At 42.5% G+C, this 20,158-nt stretch overlaps 1 protein-coding gene across 8 annotated transcripts in view; it reads right to left on the reverse strand.

Moving 5' to 3' along the window:
- The window catches only part of EXOC6B (exocyst complex component 6B), a 310,232-nt gene that overhangs the window by 248,569 nt on the left and 41,505 nt on the right, over positions 1-20,158 (reverse strand). For all 8 annotated transcript variants that reach the window (XM_030017657.1, XM_030017649.1, XM_030017629.1 and 5 more), the window contains exons 2-3: positions 8,069-8,234; positions 1,263-1,310 (exon numbers count right to left, since the gene is read on the reverse strand). In XM_030017657.1, the coding sequence (XP_029873517.1) occupies positions 1,263-1,310; positions 8,069-8,234 (214 nt within the window). The remainder of the gene's footprint in view (positions 1-1,262; positions 1,311-8,068; positions 8,235-20,158) is intronic.

A 20,158-nucleotide genomic window follows, 5' to 3' on the forward strand; every position in this document is an offset into this window, starting at 1 on the left:
CAAAGAGTAGAAGATTTATATGGAATATGGGTAGAGCAATGCAAGAAGGACCGTCCCTGGGAGTTCTCACACATCTCCATCTTAGGCACTTGAAAACCCTCAAGCATCAGTGCCTTCACACATACTCAGCTCTGAAGTGCCCCCAGTCTGTTAATGTTCCCTCCTGATGAAGGGGCAGAAGAATGAATGCGGTTAGAGGCACATCACATCCAAGACATGCTCAATCACTTCCTTTTTGTCCATGCCTTGATGCCTCTACCCATGCAGCTCAAAAACCACCTTAATTGCTGCTGTACTGCATTGTGAAGCAGGAGCCAGACTCTCCAGCTCATATTCATAGAATCACAGAATGGTTTGGGTTGGAAAGGACCTTCAAAGACCATCTAGTCCAACCCCCTGCCATGGGCAGGGACATCCTTCACTGCATCAGGTTGCTCAAAGCCCCATCCAACCTGACCTCGAACAGTTGCAGGGATGGGGCATCCACAACTTCTCTGGGCAACCTGGTCCAGCATCCCACCACCCTCATCATAAAAAATGTCTTCCTTACATCCAAGCTAAATCTACTCTCTTTCAGTTTAAAACCATTATACCTTGTTCTCTCACTACAGGCCCTGGTAAAAAGTCTCTCTCTGTCTTTCTTATAAGCCCCCTTTATATACTGAAAGGCCGCAATAAGGTCTCCCCGGAGCCTTCTCTTCCCCAGGCTAAACAACCTCAACTCTCTCAGCCATGTCCTCAAGCCCTTTGATCATCTTCATGGCCTCCTCTGGACCCACTCCAAGAGGTCCACGGCTTTCCTGTGCTGAGGACCCCAGAGCTGGATGCAGTACTGCAGGTAGGGTCTCACCAGAGCAGAGCAGAGAGGCAGAATGCCCTCCCACAACCTGCTGGTCAGGCTGCTTCTGATGCGGTATTGTTATGAATGGTCCCATTCACACCACTCAGGGCTGCAGGAGCAAGCCCACAACTTGATTATTGTTGCTTCAAGTCCCTCCTGCTTCCCAAGTTTTGCCTTCCACTAGCTTTCAATCCACAAGCAGTAAAAAAGAAAAATCACTTCCCAACACTCTCACCCAACTCATCTTTCATGCAGAAAAGCAAAATACAGGAAAGAAAAATCAATGCACATTTTAATACCAATGCCGTGTACATTATCAGTTAATGCTGAGCAGTTATTGACAGACTAATTTCCCACTAGCGAGCACAGCCAAGTAATGGAAAAGCAGAAAACAGATAGAATGAATGAATGTATCACTTACTTCTTTTCCTTCATTCTGCAGCTTTCGGTTGGTGTCCGTCACTTGATTCTGCAGGGATATTGGGGAAAAAAGAGAAAGCACATCTACATGTAAATCAGGGCAACGTTTTTCACAAAAAAAGAAATCGTACATAAACACCATCACTTTTCACACAATTTTCTCTTGCATGGCACAAAACTGTTTATTAGCTGATTTAATAGTCATCACCATTCTGGCACACAGGATGCCAACAGCCACACAGCAAACACCAAGGATTTTCTTCCCTACTACTAGGGAAAAGTAAAAGGCAACAGGATTTAACACTGTTGCATGGCAGCCTCAAAATGCTGCAGTCTTAATGGATCAAATTTTGTAGCAGATGCTCACGTGGATTCTCACGTTAAAAGCTATCTTACCTGAGCGGTAGAACAACTGAATTTCCCATCCCCAACACCAAATAGATTACAATTAGGTTTTAACTCCTTAATATCTCGGCGAGAAAAGAACTCTTCAATGTGGGCTTTACCTATAAAGTTCAAATATTTTCTTTTAGATCTTCAGATGCATCTCCCACTGGATCCCTCCTCCTGGCTGGTATAAAAAGGTATTTTTATATACCTGGTATAAAAAAAGGTACGTATTTTCTTTACTAAACCATCTTTCTGTATTATCCTATCAAGCTGGGGCTCACAGTTCAAGAATTTCCCACTTTGCAAACTTGTAGGTTCCCTGGACTAGCAAGATCACAGCAGTTCAGCCCTTTATGGCTCTAGGCATCAGTTTGACTCAGTAAAGATACACAGGAGAACAAGGCTGATTTTTAGACTCATCAGGATAGAAAATAAGCAGCTTACACATTATTTAGACAACAAGTAGAAAGATGACTTTGGGAATTCTCCTGAATACTCATTCAAGTTCAGACAGGAGAAGGTTTGTAAATAGAGATACCATCTTCTACAGACCAGCTGGGATAGCCGAAAAAAAATTACACAAACTTTCAAGTAAACATGCCCAGCTTCAAGTCTTTAGCAAAAGCAGCCAATTATAAAAGTAAATACCAGCAGAGGAGGACTGCTCAGAGTTCAGGTGCCTCACGTCAGTCTGAGACTAACATGCCATAAAACTACTTTTTTTCCATAGAATACTCTTTTCACAGCTACTAAAGTTGTAAATATTCATTTCCAGGCTCGTCTCTGTAAGATGTCTCAGAGGTTTCTAGTTTTACTCAGGCTTACGGTACAGTGGAAGCTGCTGCTGGATTTCAGCCGGCATCATCAAATTTTATGAACTAGTTCCTGTGTGTTTTCAGGAGCCCTGTTCATTCTATAGGCAAAATCAGTAACAGAGCTTGGACAACAGCATGAGCTGTGACTCGGAGCTCTCAAAGTATATTCAGGAGCATAAGATCATATTAACCAACTTAAGATCTTTGTTTCCTGACACTTTTCAACAATTGCAGAAACAAGCTGAATTTTTAATGAATTTATCACTAGTGAAGGAACTTCATTTGATACTCTCCAATTATCCAACAGAACGTGGATGGTTCACGGAGCAGCAACAATAGCAGAGCAAAGCAGGACAAGCTTCAAGGTGGATTCAGAAGATAACAGCTATCTCTTTCCTTTTTGAGCTCACCATGAGGCAACCAGTTCAGGTAGGAGGGGAGCTTTGTATTAATATATATAAAATTGATTCAGGATCCAATTTGTTTCCTACTGACTACTGCAAGATACTGGGCAACAATGATTTCCCACACTGGTCCAAATTTCAACAGCAGGTCTCACACTGAGAGGTTGGTGTTGCTTCAACGAGCAGAGCCATCCAGCCTCACAGGCTTCCTTTTGTTTTAACGCTGGCCATGCTGGTTTTTAAGCTTACCACGATGCAAGAAGAGGAGTCATCCTGTGATCTCCCCACACACAATTTCTCTACAGCATCTGCATCACATTGCTCCCCCTTCTGCAGTAGCTTCAGCTCTCCTGGCTGCTTGCCCTGTGCAAAAACTGCTCATTTCCTTTATGATGTATTGAGATTTTACGAGCAGGAGCACAGCATCTCTTCCAAAGATTATTTTATTTGCTTATATCCTGAAAATCCCACCAGGAAAAAGGAATCCATGTAGGGTAATTTAAAACTGCTCCTAAAATAATGCCAAGGCTGTACTAGTCTTCTATTAAAATTACATATCAATCCTGGCTAAAGCAAAAAAAGTAAGAATACATTCTGCCCTTGCACACTACGAGTTTTCAGGGGCTGGGGAGTTGTGTTTTGTTTTGTTCTTAAGGTCTACATCCATACATTGAAAAAAAATAGATGATTATTTATATAGACTCTCTGTAGACACGTTGAAGCTTTTCAGACGAGGAGATTTTATAATCCAAGACAGACGCACAGCAAGGGGGGACGGACAACAGGTGGGCACATGTGAAGAACGAGACGATGGGATCACACAAGGGTCTTACAGGATGCTCAAGTCGTTAGTTCATTCATCTATATACAGAACATGTGGTGTGGAGCAGTGCTTTGGGTTTGGGGTTTTTAAACATCACTCTGCTAGCATTTAGAGTGTCAGAGTGATGAGAGAGAGGAGCAAAGGGCACTGGAGAGGAATCCTGGGAATGGACCTGAAGGGCACCACCGTGACCCCGTGCGGCTCTGCTGACTCCATCCCTTCGTCCAACACCCACCTACTGCTGATTTTCACCCTCCCTAAGAAAGGAGGGTGACTGTGGAGCCATCCTTCAAGTCAGCAACTTAGGAACTTCCCAATCCGGAGGGCGCACCCAAAGTCTGGGTTCATTACCCACCACTGCAGCTGTTTTCCCTCCGTTACTCTAACCCCTATAGGAATCTGCTGTACGGCTGTTGCACTTTTAGGTCATCGCCGCATCCTGGGGCAGTGAGATCCCCCGCGTGGTTTCGCACGGGTGAAGGTGAGCTTCCCCTCGCTCTAAGCCAGTTGCCTCAGTTTAATTAGATCTGCCTTAATCTGAATGCACTAAGCAATAAAAATTGCTTCCTATTCATTTTGTGTCCCCATCCCCACCCCCCACTCATAACTTCACAGATCTTATGACTGCGTGCGGCAGTACTATGCATGTTGGCGGAAAGGATTAGAACTGCAGATGTCTTTTCAGAGAAAAGCCTTTTTATTAATTGCTGTTCAACAGTGGCAGGTGTGAAGTGCTAAATTTGGCCAGAGATAATTAGCCGCACAGAAGAAGGCAACAAACTACTCTACAGTAGCTCTTTGAAAATGGACCTGGTGATCACAGTACATCAAACTGAAGAACTATGCTGTTGCTAAGAAAGCAAGCATCACACAAGTACGCATGAACAAAATCCTACAACACACCTGAAATAACCCTTCTACACCATTTCACTGGTGACTGATTGCCTGCCCCAGCTTAGAAACCATGCTTATCACAAAAAAAAAAAAACCAAAAAAAAACCAAACAAACAAACCACACCACAAAAACACCAACCCCATCAGTTGGAAGGACTTCAGAGTAGAAAAGTAAAAACAGTAAGGTGACTAGAAAGCACAACCCTCTAGGATGGATTGGGGCTACCTATCTTACAGAGGACAAGACCAGAAAAGAACATTCCTACAATCTCCAACCTGTAGAAGACTGCTGCATAAACAGGAAGGAATAATCTCTCTTTTGTGCCTGACAGGTCAAAAAGTAGACCTAAAAAAGACTTTTCAACCATGTAACCTGAGTTTCCTAGAGAAGGAAGGACAGCAGTACCTGGGGGAGGGCTAACATTAGAAGAGGTTAGTTAAAAATCCGTCAGGAATTACACAGCTGAAGAACTTACTTAAGAAGAGAAAGATGGACTAGGTGATTACTTGTGGTTGCCACCAGCCTTGTAACTCTGTGATCCTTTCCCCTTCGCACCTCGAGTCGTGTTTTCCAAGTTAAACCATCCTAATGTATAATCTATCTTTGACCTTTGAATTTCTACTGGAACCTTTATGAGATGGAACAGTCGGACTGGTACATGGTTTCCAAGACCCAGCAGTACCATGCATTTATAAGTTTGAAAACAGGTCAACACCACACTGCTCACTTCCTAATGAGGAAGAATGTCGGTGCAATACAAGATATGAAACTGTTGAAGATGTATAACAAAAAAAAAAAAAAAAAACAAAAACACAAAGCAACATGATTTTCCTTAGAAACCATCTAAGAAATTAAAAGTAAAGAGAAATGCCATAGTGAAGCTACATAGTTAAAAAAAAGGAATAAGCAAATGCAAAAATGTTTCAGTTTAAAAAATGCTATGGTTTAAATATCATCCAAATTAAGGAGATGCCTTTTTGAAAATGCATCCCAGGTATTTTCAATTAACTTCCTTTTTTATCCATATATAGATTATTAATCAGTGACCCAGCATGTCTTCAAAACAACACATTGACTAGTCGAGAAATTCATTGCAGAGGAGCTCCTCCGAGAAAAGTTCCCAGTTCAGTGCTAGCCTTTTGCAGGGCACAAAAGCAGGACAGAAAGTTTAGCCACACAGTCCTGATCAGGTTTTAAGTTGACTTGGGGCCACCTGAAATACAGCATTACAGTACAGAGGGAAGACGGCAGCTGTGTTACACATGAATGGGGGAAGATAATGGATCCAGCTCGTATTTAGCCTGTGCACTCTTAAAACAATGAATGCTGATATTTCTGCAAGCATGATATTATATAAAGTACCCCAAAGCTAAAAGCACACAAGTGAAGATACATACTAGAGATGCAATAGAGAGGGCATTTATTTTATTGCTGGTTGCACGTATGTTCAAAGACCAGCACTATTGAGAAAAAGACCAAGATCAAATAGAGAATGAATAGCTGGAACAAAACACACTCTCACCACTGGACCCACGGGTGATTCCCTGGGGAAACCCTTACAAAGAGAGTTCAGTATTTCTCAAATAAGCTTCTGTGTATATTTTTCCCATGTGCCGTTTTATAGATCACATAGTAATGGAAATCAAGAGAGATCCTGAGGGTACAGAGATGGACTTCACAGTGCGCCACCAACAAAGTAGCTGTTTGTAGAATGGGAAACAGCAACAAGCCTTTGCAAACAAACAATGTGGAATTCTTGGCTAGAAACAATAGCTTTTAAAATAAAAAAAAAAAAAAAAAAAAAAGAATTCTTTCATGGTATTTCCAATGGCCTCATCCTGCAATCAACTGCTGGATGAATCCTTGCCATGGAAAATGCCATTGTAATAATACAGATGCTTCTGGTGTCAGGACAACCCCCCCCCTCCCCCCGAAGGTGTTCCTGTGAGAACGCATCCATTTGTGGGATGGAGATCTGTGTGTGTAAAGCTAGAAATCTGCTAGGAAATGCCAGAGGTAGCTTTAAATGAGTAAACAAATGTATGAAAAGCAGCAGTCAGCACACTGAAGTTAGAGTTCTTCCTTCTTTTCCAGAAAACTTAACTTTCCAAGATTATTCCCCCCCCTTATTTATAACTTCATCTTTTCTAATGCCCATTGAACATCTCCCGCGCTCCTAACCTCCCAGAAAGGTCTTTCTCAACAGGTCAGACTCCACTGAGCCAGATAGACTTACTGTGCTGGTCTCTGGAGACAGCCCGCGCCTTTTTGGCTGCCACACAACTCAGCCCCATTCACTAAGTGACTGTTCTGGGAGGTTGCTTTTGGTTTTCAAATCAAGGTCACACCTTGTTGCTGCAGCAAGGGATGGCACAGCAGTCTCCCCTGCATCTGTTCTAACTTGTGTAGGAAAATGAGGAAGGTTCTCTGACACCGATTAAGTCACTGCTGTGCTTTTTTATATGCCCCAAATTGTGGAATACCTGTATTTTAAGGCACAGCAGCCAAGCTTCATCTGCAAGCCCACCTGTCCCCTACATGTAGGGATACCTCCAACCTCTAGATACTTCTTCTCCCCAGAAGCCTGCCTAGTTTCCTTCCTACCGCTTATCCACATTCTGATCCTACAAATGGCTTTTCTCAACATACTACTAAATGCATTTTTTCAAGAAATAGGTAAATTCCACCTTTCTTTCATCTTTCTGCACAGCTTTAAAGGCCACAATAACTGGAAAGCCTATTCCTAGCTGTAACCATTTTACATTCTCCATTCCTACCTCTAACCATTTTACCTTCTAGTTAAGCCAACCAAACCTGGAGATGTTACTGAAAAAGAATCAAGCTGTGCATTTGTTTACATAGGCTTTCAGTATTTAATGAAATTAGTAGTTATTTTTCACTACTGTTCCTGCTTACAACTTACAACGCTCGGATGTTCGTTTGCTTTTTAAATATTAACATTGCACTTGCCAACACTGGGCAGACACCTCATGACTGCAGAGTCAAATCTTTGCTGCTTTGTCTCAGACACAACGTTACCTGTAATGAGAATTCAATGTCAGGTGAGGCACTAGAGCATACGCTGCTACAGCAGATGCACTTCCGACTGTAGAGCTTATTCCTGCTTAAGAAATTGGTATAAGGTATACCAGGAAAAGCGTATTTCCTAATGCAGAATAGGCTTAGCTTTAAGCTTTCTTGTGTTTTTAACGTACCACACCATTCCAGATTGCCCAAATAATTGTCAAACTTCAAATGACTAATCTATTGCTACAGGAAGAATAGAGATACTTTTTTTTTTTAATTGTATTTTTTAGATAGAAGAGAGATACTCTAGACAAAAGGAGAAAAGGAGACATTCACGTGGTTTCACAGAATCCCAGAGTGGTTGAGGTTGGATCATCTGGTCCAAGCCCCCTGCTCAAGCAGGGCCGCCTAGAACAAGCTGCCCAGGACCATGTCTAGATGGCTTTCTCTTACCTTCAGTTTTTGAGCTTCTCCTCTAACTTTCAGCAGCTCTGTGATGGAGTCCACAAAGCCCTGGTAATGGAAGTTGCACATTTTCTCAATCTCACGATCATGGTTTCTGATTCGTGCTTCCAGTTTCTCCATGAAACGACCGTGTTCTTCTCCATCATAAACAGACCTAAAAAGAAAACACGAACGTTGGTCCAGATTCCAGTATCTGTTATTGTCATTACTTACAAGAAATAGCCAAAATACAAGCTTTAGAAAAAACCTCCTGTGATAAAGGGATAGTTCTGTGTTTTATTTGCATACACCAGGCACCAAACTCAAGTTTGAAAATCTTTCTATTCCAGCCTTTCTTTTTTCTTTTTCCACCTGTCAAACACCAGCTTGATGTTCCCTCAGAGATCACAACATGGCCAACCCAGTGCTGAATCATCTGAAACGAAGTTTTCATGCTCTGTCTTTGAGCTCAGCCATCTCTGATCACTACCTGCTATCATATGCTGTAACGCTGAGCACTCCTCCTGAACAATCTTCTGGATGTTCTTTGGACTTCAAAGGTAAAAGCTACAATGGAAAAATATCACCTCTACAGCTGCCAAAATCCATTTCTCTTCCCACCCCCAGTTTTGCCAGCACAGTTAACCCTGTTGCTGAAAGGCCAACACAGCTGAAGACTACCCAAACTGATGGGGACACCTCAATCCAAAATACTGCATACGCCGTGCAAGCTGCAGGTAATGGGTAATCTTTGGTACAACCAAACAAAAACACTAGTGTTAAATTTAAGGGTGAAAGTTAAAAAAAAAAATCTATCCTTCATATTTTCTTAAATTCCACCCAACTGGGAAGAGAAGCTTGAATTGCCACGTTAAAACTTTTTGTTCTGTCCATTACTAATGCACACTGTATGGTAATGATGATTATTTCCAACCGTTTTTTAAAGCAGCCTAGAAGGCAATGCTCTCTCATCCACAGAAAACAGCCGCTGTGCAGAAGCAATAGATCATGACTGCAAAATAAGTGAATGTTACTCTAGAAAGCAGAGGGATCATGTCACACCCTGAAATAGTATGGGATTTTCAGGGGGTTGTTTTCTTGGGTTTTTTATAGTAAACAGATATTTTCTACAGGGTGTGGAAATCCCATCCTTAGACATGTCTTTGTGAAGTTTTAGTATTTTGAGGAGCAGTGCTAACTCCTAAACCTGAATTCTCTCCCAGCCCAAAAAAATTAAGTACGCAGTGAGCTTTATGGAGTCTGAGTTTGTACTGTGTCAGAAAGTAAGATTAATTAATTATACACTGGACTCCATGAAGCAGTTAGAGATAAAAGATGGAGAATGTCAGAGCTATAACAAGCTACAAGAACTTAAAAAAAAAAAAAAAAAAAAAATTACTAATATCAGCAGTGACAAGCAACACTTCAGAAAGAACCAGAACTAGATGAATCTAACTAGACATGTTAAATATTCTGCCCACAGACAGCGATGTGATCCTTCAGTGTGATCTGTGCTCACAAGTCACTTTGGAGAATCCCACCTCTGCAATCCACAAAAGTCTCAAAGTAATACAAAAAATACCAAAACATGAATAAAACTGGAGGAAATCTATTTAATTACCATTCTTTAAAGTCTGCCCTAGCAATTTCAATTACACAGTTTCAGTAAACCATTCTCAATGGCAAAACAAAAATGCCAAATCTTTATAAGCCTATTGAAAACTCAATGTAAAATACCACCATCACCAAGAGTAGAAGTCTTCGAAGGTGACCATATTGCTTTCTTTATTCCAAGGCAGAAGCTGGTTGGTGCTAAAGAGATATAACTTCCTCAAATTATATGAATGCCACCACTAGCATGATACTAGTGGTTTTTCCTCACAGCTTAGCAGAGTTTTGCTGGTGAAATATGAAAGTTGGAGACAGAGTGCCATCTAGTGCTGCACAGCCTCTTTGCAGGGTGTCTCATGAAACTCAACAAGGCACCTCTGGTCTAACGAACTCTTAACTCAAAGATGATAACTCACATACTATAAGAAAATAAAGCTAGAAATTGTGTTTTCACTCAAGTATAAATTAAAAAAAAAAACCATAACAGTAATTATGGGTGCCAAATAAATGTGTTTGCATTCAAAGGAAAATACCATCACATTTACAGAGGCATCTATCAACAGGGAGGAAAAAAAAAAATTCTCAAAATTACTTAAAACTCTAGGCAAAGTTTCCTTTGGAGATGGCTAACCTAAGACATAAAGGTCCAATGTCTAAAACCTTTTTATGATTTTTTTTTAGCCAAACTCTAGTGTATTAAAAAAAAAAAAAAGCTGGTGACAGACAGCAATGAAATCCCAGCATCTTGGGGGTCAGCTCTAAGCTTATATTTAAACAAACTCTGTATCTTCCCTTTGGAGCTCTCCTATTCACCCACAACCCTTCCTCCAGTGCAGAACCAGCATCCTTCACTTCCATTCTCCCTCTAAAACACAAGCAAACAGGCAACTGCCAAGCAAGTCCCAGACCAAACTGCAACGCATTCCAAAGTTGCAGGATGTCAACTCCAAAGTTACGGGATCTCAAGTTCTTGCTCTGTATTGAACATCATCACAGAAACGGACTGCAGTGACTACGCAGCAACTCTTAGCTCAAAATACAAAATGTAGGGACTCAGTTTGATTGCAGGAAGAACAAATCTCTCCCCTGCAATCACATCAAAACACCCCTCAGGTCCAAACTCTACCATCATCACCTTTGGTTCCCTGGCTCTGGTAGAGCTCCAACTTCCTCAGCCGTTTCTTCAGCTGCCCGTGCTACAGCATCACTCTCAGAAAATCATCCTTGTGATCCCATATCCTTGACATATGCGCACCGTTTTCTACCTAGCAATTGCCAGCTTTCTCAGGATCAACTCTGGTACTCACCTGATCCACTCAACTGAGCACCTTCATTACAGATTTCTTCCTTTTCAAGATTACCACATCTGGGGCATTACACTTCCCACTTCTTGCCTACCAAACCTTCGGAACACCCACTGCCTTGCTCTGGATCTACAGGTCCCTCCAGCTGCTCCCTTCTACCTCATTTCTTCCGCATATACACTCTACTTCTAGTAACATCTCTCCTAGTTCAAACACTAATTATAGCCTGATCTGGATCTTCAGTTAACCGTCCTGAAGTGACTAGTAATTCAGAAGACATTAGAAGGAGACACACAAAAAAATTTCTAGGAAGAAAAAAAATCTTACATGTATACCCACTAATAATCACGACAGCACACAATGCAAAAATAAAGTAAGAAAAACAAAAATAAAAATGAGATTTGCTTTGGGCTGTTCATTCCCTTGGTTGTAAAAAACAAAGCATTGTGACAATGCTATAGAAAATGATCCTTGAGGCGTTTTTTTTTCCCCTTTGCTATAAAAAATTGCTAGTCAGATAGCTTTAGTATAAGTCTCCCCCACCAAAAGCCTTTTGATTAAAGTCTGAGAAAGAGAGGTCTGTCCCACATGCACTTATCTTGTAACTCTGGAGAAGGCTGTAATTCTCCGATTGAAGACTATGCTCAGTGACAGATCTGTCTGGTTTACATTTTTAAAGTACACTCACTAAACAAAACCATTTAGGATGACTTTAAAAAGTTCTTGGATTGTATTGTTAAGTTTCACAATTTCTGCATTCATTAAAAAAATCCACTTCATTTTTTTCCAAAAGGTCAACTGGAAAAATCTTTCCAGGAAAGCCATAACAGGCAAACGCATCAGGAGTTCCCATCTGCAGCCTTGCGTTATTGCAAAGTTTATCCCCCAAAACAGGGGCAACCAAACCTGGCCCACACCAAGAGGCCAAACCAGTCATAAGGGGGATGCCACAGGCACGGACTTGTGGCACAGCTGGATGTTGAGGTGCCTTTTCAATTTTCCAAGCAGCAGAAAGCAAGTGGCAGCTCACGCAAAAGCACGACATGTTGACGGTGAACCTTTCACACCTTCATCCTTCCCCTGCATCCCAGAACCTCACTCGATTCTGCCTATACTCAACCTCCATGTTGCACTGGATACTCTACCGCATTCTCGATCACTTCATCATCCACAAGAGCAAAAACTGGGGAAAGAGCAGAGGTTTGGGGAATACAACACAAGAGAAGACTGAAAGAGACAACAAGCTCAGCTACAAATCTCCTTAAAACGTGGTCAGAGGCAGGACATCTTGGGTCCTGCCACCAAGCACCAACACAACCTACATTCTCTCCAGCCATGCTTTAGACACTTCATCTGGCTGTTCTCAGGCTGGCAAGTCCTACACCAGACACCATATGCACACTGAAAAAATGCCAGAGAAGCCTAAAATTATTGCACATGTATGAATTAATGCTAGAAAATATTTAGGAACTAGCTTTGCAGGTCCTTCCTACGTCTCATGCTCAACTGGTTAACGAGAGGGCTTCAGGCAGTCTCGGAGAAGGCCAAGCCATGAGGCTGACCCTGCAACTTCATTCCCAACAAGAGCTGCCTGCAGGACGGGGACTCAGAAGTAACCTAAATAAATTCAGCTGAAAGTACAGAGGAGGGAAATCTCTAGGGGCGAAATGAAAGAGATCTGGAACAATGCAAGGAGGACATTCTGGGGACAGTGGAACAGAAGTGACTTGCTTTTGTTTTCAATTAATAAGTGGAACAAATTCCTGAGTCTGTTGTGGACTTCAATTTTATTTTATTTTTTTTCCCCTTTAAACTTCTGTAGTGGTTTTAATCCCTTAGAAACATTTTCTTCTCATTAAGCTACATAAAAGCATTAGCAGTTTGTTTAATCTTATTCTAACTTTTGTAATAAACAAATTAACTACTGAGCAATGCAAAAAAAAAAAAAAAAAAAAAATCGAGTGCTGCAACAGCTCCATGGAAAAAAGGTCAAAGAAAGTTTGCAAGACTAATACCTGTTTAATATCTAACTGTCAGAGTTCACAGCTTCAAGCCTTGTGCTTCACAAAGTTTGCCCATGTACTGACACATCCAAAGACACCCCACTTACTTGGTCTATTATACCTGAAATTATCTCAGTGGAAAAGCAAGTGTAGAATTTGTTGCTTGTTTTCATTCTGCTAATAAAACAGAATTTAAGTCCACTCTGTTTTGCCTTATCACCCACATAGATTTACATTTACATCATGAACACAGAGAAAAAAGCTTTTTTTTTTTTTTTTTTCCTTTTTGGAGAAGCATAAAGTGTTTAATCATAAATATTTTTCATTCTTATAGTTTAGAAAGCATTCACACGTGTACTTTTCCTACTTAGACCCACTTATCTTGCATACACCACCACCATATTTTCAGTTTACAACAGAAATCATTCCAATCACTAAAATTCAGCAAAGTATCAGCAATATCCCATTATCACAAGATCCTGGAGTAGAAAACAAAGCAGTTTCTAAAGACCACCATTATACTTTATTATTCAGCAGGATAACCCTGGTTTCATAGCTGGGAACACCTTGATTTCAGCAAGGTCCTGGCATGACCCCGGTGGGTATTCTCACAAGCACTCCAGGAGGAACGCTGCACAGAAAATTGCCATAAACCACATGTGTATGCTACTCAAAAACCATCCTAAAAACGAAGTTACTTGTCAATGACTGGCCTCAACCAGAAGGAGCTTTTCAACAGGGCTTCTACATGCATTTGTTCTGGGCCTGGTTTTCTTCAGCGGTTTTATTAGCAAATTGGAAAATATAATGCAAGCTGTACTTTCGAAATATGTTGGTAACACCAAAGTGAAGGGAGTCACAAGCCTTCTGGAAAGCGGCAGCCAAAGACCTCGAGAAACTGGAAGTGTTTCCAGAAGTCAAGAAGGATGAAGGTCAATAAAGGCAAGCGTGTGGTAGTGGTCCAAGAAAAGGTCAAAATCAGCAGCACAAGTACAACGGAATCAGAGGGGAGGCAGGAGAGACCACAAACTCCACACCAGCCACTTGCCATGGCACCTTATTTATTGGCCCGTGAAGAGCCAAAGGAATTGGGTTTAGAGTTGAAGAAAAAGGGCTGGCGAGGACACGGGGAGCTCAGAGCTATGGAAGAAGCCCTCTGCTATGTTAAAGAGGGAGAAAGGTGAGGAATTCTGCAGAGCTGTTATGGGAAGGATGACAACGGACTGATTTGCAAAGAACTAGGGTAGATTTTCTGATGACATGCAACTGAAGATAGTCAAAGCCCTGGAAGAAAGCACGCTGGGACACTAGAAACCCCACTCAGAGTTTAGAAATAAGTTGAAGAGACGTTTGTTCAGGGATAGAGAGAGGATTTGATGCTGCCTCAGGGGGGAACACACTGCAGGACCTCAGACTCTCAGGCAGTACCACCAATCTGGGGTGGTAGAGCAGTTCAGCAACAGTTAAAACACTGTCTACTTTTTATTTATTTATTTATTTTAAAGCAGTCAAACAACTAGAAATTTACACAACCTCGGCTCTTATCCCTATTCCACATCAAACTGCCAGAGACCAGAGCAGAGCAGACAGGAGCATCAGTCCAACCTCACACCCCCCACATCCAACACAAGAGAGCTGTTTCAGCCCCACCAGAGAAATACACTATAAACTGTAGACTACTAACAGAATACAGCCAAGCAGACTGAGAAAAAGCCAAATTAAAACATGATTAATCATGAAGAGGCACCTGCCACAGCAGTGCCCTGGAAGCCACCACTGCAAGCAACAGGCAGCATGTGGGTATAATATCATGAAAATAGAAGAAAAAGCATTGTGTGAAAGCAAAGTAGGAATATTATTAATATGTAAAACCCTTGTCTTGTGGAAAGTATCTTTTATATTATGGGCTTTATCAGCACCACACCATACATAATCTCTAGTCACACCTGAGCCCAGACATGGCATTCGCAGAACAAAAGACTCTACAAGTCCCAATATCAGTGCAGTGATGAAAAACTTCAGAGACCAGAATACCAGGACAAGGCAAGAGGCACAAACCACCCTACAAAGCCACTGCTGGAATAAAAAGTCTACCTGAACCACCAAATTCCAGAAAGGGTCAACTTCTGTATTTCTGTATATATCTACAGGTTGCAGGAGAGAGAAAAGAGGGGAAGAAGTGGTTCCTAAACTAGATAGAAGGCACCAAGATTTTTAGTGCAAATAATCACCTTAAAAGGCTTCTAATACTCTTTCACCATTCAATGTAAAAGCTATGACATCAAGTTAAAAACCATGCACACTGCCCCATCTTTTTCAGAGAGAACATGAAAGATTGCAGTTTGGCCACGTCTCACTCCCCACTCCCAAAGCACTGTGAAAAGAAGACCATCTCCATCACAAGGGTGACAGTTTTGGAGACAAGCACTTTCTACTGGACACCACTCTTCTCTTGCTGTGCTATTTACCCTATCAGCAGCACAAGAAAGAGGAGAAAATGAACACTTGACAATGAAGAAGAAAGGCACCCTCCCAAAGCATCCACTCATCAGATTACTGATAACAGAATATTGTTTTTATAAACTTTACGGAATTAATATTTTAGCCATTACATCTATAAAAGCAGATTAGATTACCACAGAAAAATTTTGATGTCTATACTTGCTGTGTTATTGTCCAATAAAAGTTTTTCCTACTAACAAAGTTCATTCTGTTGTCTTATGCATTGTTTAAACAAGTTGATTTTTTTTTTTTTTTGGTGCATTCTTGGCTTTAAGTCTTGGACCCTCCTTTCTGCTGTGAAGCAATGTTGTCATAACATCCAACAGAGGCACAACAAATCTTCAAGACATGCATGATATTAAAAGTGCTGCATTATAAAACCACACAAAGCACATTAAAATTGACAGCAGCATGATTGATAACTTCCATGCTCGAAGCGTGCGTACCAGTGCCTTTGCAAGAGGACTAGGGCAGCAATGCTAGCCAGCACGACACATGGGCTTACGTATTGCTCATGCACGGTCTTTAAGACCAAAGCAGCAGCTTCGCTGCCTCCATCACCTCCACGGGGGGTACGGCGTACAACAAAACAGCACTTGGCACGGACCTCCCTGCCTGGCAGCGTGCGGTGTTCAGCAGCGCCAGCTTCCAGCTCCTTTCCTCTTGCAGGAGAGCATGGTTCATTATCAAGGTCAACTCAAGGTCTCACTTGCAGGCAAAAGTTGAACAACATGGCACAATTCCGCTCTTCGCTGCCAATTCATTGTGTCGAGAAGTTCCTGACTTTCAGCAGAAGGCAGATTTGTGCTCTGCACGCAGCTCTGCCAGTGGAAAATAGCTTTCTGCCAGCTCCCTCTCCAGTCCCACTAACAACTTCTGCCTCCCTGCCTCAGCCCTTATACCCTCTCCCGCACCACCAGCACCCCAAAAAGAGTGAGGCTACCTTTAAACATTTTTGTAACCTTGATCAATTTACTCCAAATCTGGTTTGATTAATCACACAAGTGGCTTCAGAAGGAAACTTGATACGACAGGGACTTCTGGCAGAGACAAGCATTTTGCTGACCCAATTCCTCCCATCAGCACAGCCCACTCTCATTTACAGCCTAATAATTGCTTTCTAAAACTCACGTGCAAGTCTCAGATTAGAAAACATGTAGGCTTCAGTTACCTAAATATAGATGCCTAGCATCCTTTGAGACACCTGCCTAGGGCATGTCAACCAGGCATAGGACCTACAAAGGACCAGTGCTTTTTCAGAGAGGCAGCTGGAAGCTAGACAAGATGCATCCCAGCATCACAAGCAGCACTAGGTACCTCTGTTCCTGTGGCTGATCACTCCCCATGTGCATTAACTCAGTTTAAGAACAAGAAGTCGATTTGTTCAGTTTGAGGCGAGTCAGGTTACAAACCCACACTTACATGTGCGAAAAAGCAGGAATTCTGAGAGTACTGAAGGAGCTGGGGGAAGTGCTCACCAAGCCAGTTCTAATCATTTATCAGCACTCCTGGCTAACAAGGGAGGTCCCAGTTGATGGGAAGTTAGCAAACATGACACCCATCTACAAGAAGGGCCTGTCAGTCTGACCTCGGTGCCAGAGAAGGTTATGGAGCAGATCATCTTGAGTGCCATCACGTGGCAGGTACAGGACAACCAGGGGATCAGGCCCAGTCAGCATGGGTTTATAAAAGGCAGGTCCTGCTTGACTAACCTGATCTCCTCCTATGACAAGGTGACCCCCTTAGCAGATGAGGGAAAGGCTGTGGATGTTGTTTACTTGGACTTTAGCAAAGCCTGTGACACCGTTTCCTACAGCGTTCTCCTGGAGAAACCGACTGCTCGTGGCTTGGACGGGTGTACTCTTTGCTGGGTAAAAAACTGGCTGGATGGCCGAGCCCAGAGAGTTGTGGTGAATGTAGTTAAATCCAGTTGGTGGCCGGTCACACAAGCGGTGTTCCCCAGTGCTCAGTATTGGGGCCAGTTCTGTTTAATATCATCAATGATTTGGACGAGGGGATCGAGTGCACCCTCAGTAAGTTTGCAGATGACACCAAGCTGGGTGGGAGTGTTGATCTGCTCGAGGATAGGAAGGCTCTACAGAGGGATCTGGACAGGCTGGATCGATGGGCCGAGGCCAGTTGTACGAGGTTCAACAAGGCTGAGTCCCGGGTCCTGCACTTGGGTCACAACAATCCCATGCAGCGCTACAGGCTTGGGGAAGAGCGGCTGGAAAGCTGCCTGGCAGAGAAAGACCCGGGGGTGCTGGTTGACAGCCGGCTGAACGTGAGCCAGCAGCGTGCCCAGGTGGCCAAGAAGGCCAACAGCATCCTGGCTTGTATCAGAAATAGTGTGGCCGGCAGGAGCAGGGCAGGGATCGTCCCCCTGTACTGGGCACTGGTGAGGCCGCACCTCAAGTCCTGTGTTCAGTTTTGGGCCCCTCACTGCGAGAAAGACATTGAGGGGCTGGAGCGTGTCCAGAGAAGGGCAACGAAGCTGGTAAAGGGTCTAGAGCACAAGTCTCATGAGGAGCGGCTGAGGGAGCTGGGTTTGTTTAACCTGGAGAAAAGGAGGCTGAGGGGAGACCTTATCGCTCTCTACAACTACCTGAAAGGAGGTTATAGTGAGGTGGGTGTCTGTCTCTTCTCCCAGGTAACAAACAATAGGACAAGAGGAAACGGCCTCAAGTTTCTCCAGGGGAGGTTTAGACTGGATATTAGGAAAAATTCCTTCACTGAAAGGGTTGTCAAGCATTGGAACAGGCTGCCCAGGGAAGTGGTTGAGTCACCATCCTTGGAGGTATTTAAAAGATGTGTAGATGTGGCACTTGGGGACATGGTTTAGTGGTAGACTTGGCCATGTTAGGTTTACAGTTGGACTCAATGATCTTAAACATCTTTTTCAACCTAAATGATTCCATGATTCTGTAGGAGACGTGCTCACAAGTCAATTTGACTTGATGAATGTACATGAAAGGGCCTCCCAAAAAGTCAAAACTGGGAATGGAAGAATATATTTATTGCGTTTTACTTTACTCTTGTAGTTCTCCATTGTTTCATTTCCCCAGGTAGATACTTCACCACATCCCCAGGACCTATGCAGTCAAAATAAGACATAATAGTGAAGCACAAGAGTCTCAAAGTTACAATGAATTTTTCAACTAAGCTTCACAAAAGCTTCATCGGAAAGGCATTTTACAGACTGTGTTTCAGTTGAGGAGGGAACTGAAGTGACTTTAAGGCAAAACAGCAGGTCAGGACCAGCTCTAAGAAGAGAACCTAGATGCAGAAGCACAGAGCATATCTGTTAGGGCTTGGGAGCTCAATATACGGCATGCATTTGTTATAAAAAAAACAGAAGTAGCTGAGCTAGCCCAACTGAGCTGGAGCCACTCAACAGGAGCAGCATTCTGGACTCCAACAAAACCAACCAAAAGACCTCCATGAAAGAGAGTAACTAACCCTGCCTTAAGCCTCTGTTGTCCCAACTGATCCAAGGCTGAGGTTTGGGACTCTAATACCAAGTTTCGGATGAGTAAACCCCTCCTTGCCAACAAATCTCAACCTTGTCCCCAAACTGCTCCTCACTTCTGAACTGCAGTGCTGTAATTGAAAGCTCATCCTCTTTCTAACTATAGATGCCTACTCTGGCAAACTCACCCTGAGGACATGAGACATAGTAACAGCAACATCCTCAGGGAAGAAAGCTGGATTAAAAGGCAACAGCGTTTGGGATGTTTGACTACCAGAGGAGGCCCAGACTCTCATTCCCATGCAAATATTTTTGCCTCTTGAAGAGAGGAAAAATAGTAATGGGCTTAAATTGCCCAGGGGAATTAGGTTAAACATTAGACAAAGTTTTCTAACTGTAAGAGTAGTAGAAATCCAAAAAGAGATTATCAAGGCATGTTACAGAACCTCTTCAAATTGATCATTTCTAAGAGTAAGTTAGAAAAATATCAAGCAGGAGCAGCTTAGATGCATTTGCTGCTGGAGACACCAAATACCTCCTCAGATAGGGAGAAGACTGAGTAGGTGGTTTCTTGAGACCCCCATGAAGCCCTGTTTTCTATAGGTCCAACCTATAAAATAGCTGAAGCTCTTTGGAAACCACCCGATCTTAACCAATGCTGTACTAAGTCCTGAAGCCAAAAGAAATGGTGTACTGGCCCCGGGTACTAATCTCTTCCAGGGTTTTACAAGAATTTCAAAGAACCCAACTCAACTTTCACTGATGGCAACAGACAAACTCCCATTTCCTTCATTTGTAAAAGATCAAGTCTTTAGTTATAAAATACTCTAAAGCCTTGTTAAGCATGCACTAATGACAACAAAGCACTTTTAGACTATACATTACTGGAAAAACAGAGCCACCATAAAGCCACAGCCATCTCCGGGGTGGAATATAGCTATTCTGTGCCAGACAAGATTCTGAAGGAAATGAAGAATAATTACCCTAATTGAAAATATAATGGAACGACTTGGTTATAATGTCCCTATTAAAGAACAAATTTCAGATGATAAAAGACATTAAGAGGGAGAGCTTGAACAAATTAGCGTTCAGCCTCCAGAAGAGCCAGGAAACGTAAGGAGCAACCCAAAGCCAGGCAAGCCAGAACAGCTACAACAAACACGAATGCCCCCAACCGAGGCAAATATGGAGAGAACTGGCCATAAGCAGA

Source organism: Aquila chrysaetos, chromosome 1 (assembly GCF_900496995.4).
Source record: "Aquila chrysaetos chrysaetos chromosome 1, bAquChr1.4, whole genome shotgun sequence".
Lineage (NCBI taxonomy): Eukaryota > Metazoa > Chordata > Aves > Accipitriformes > Accipitridae > Aquila > Aquila chrysaetos.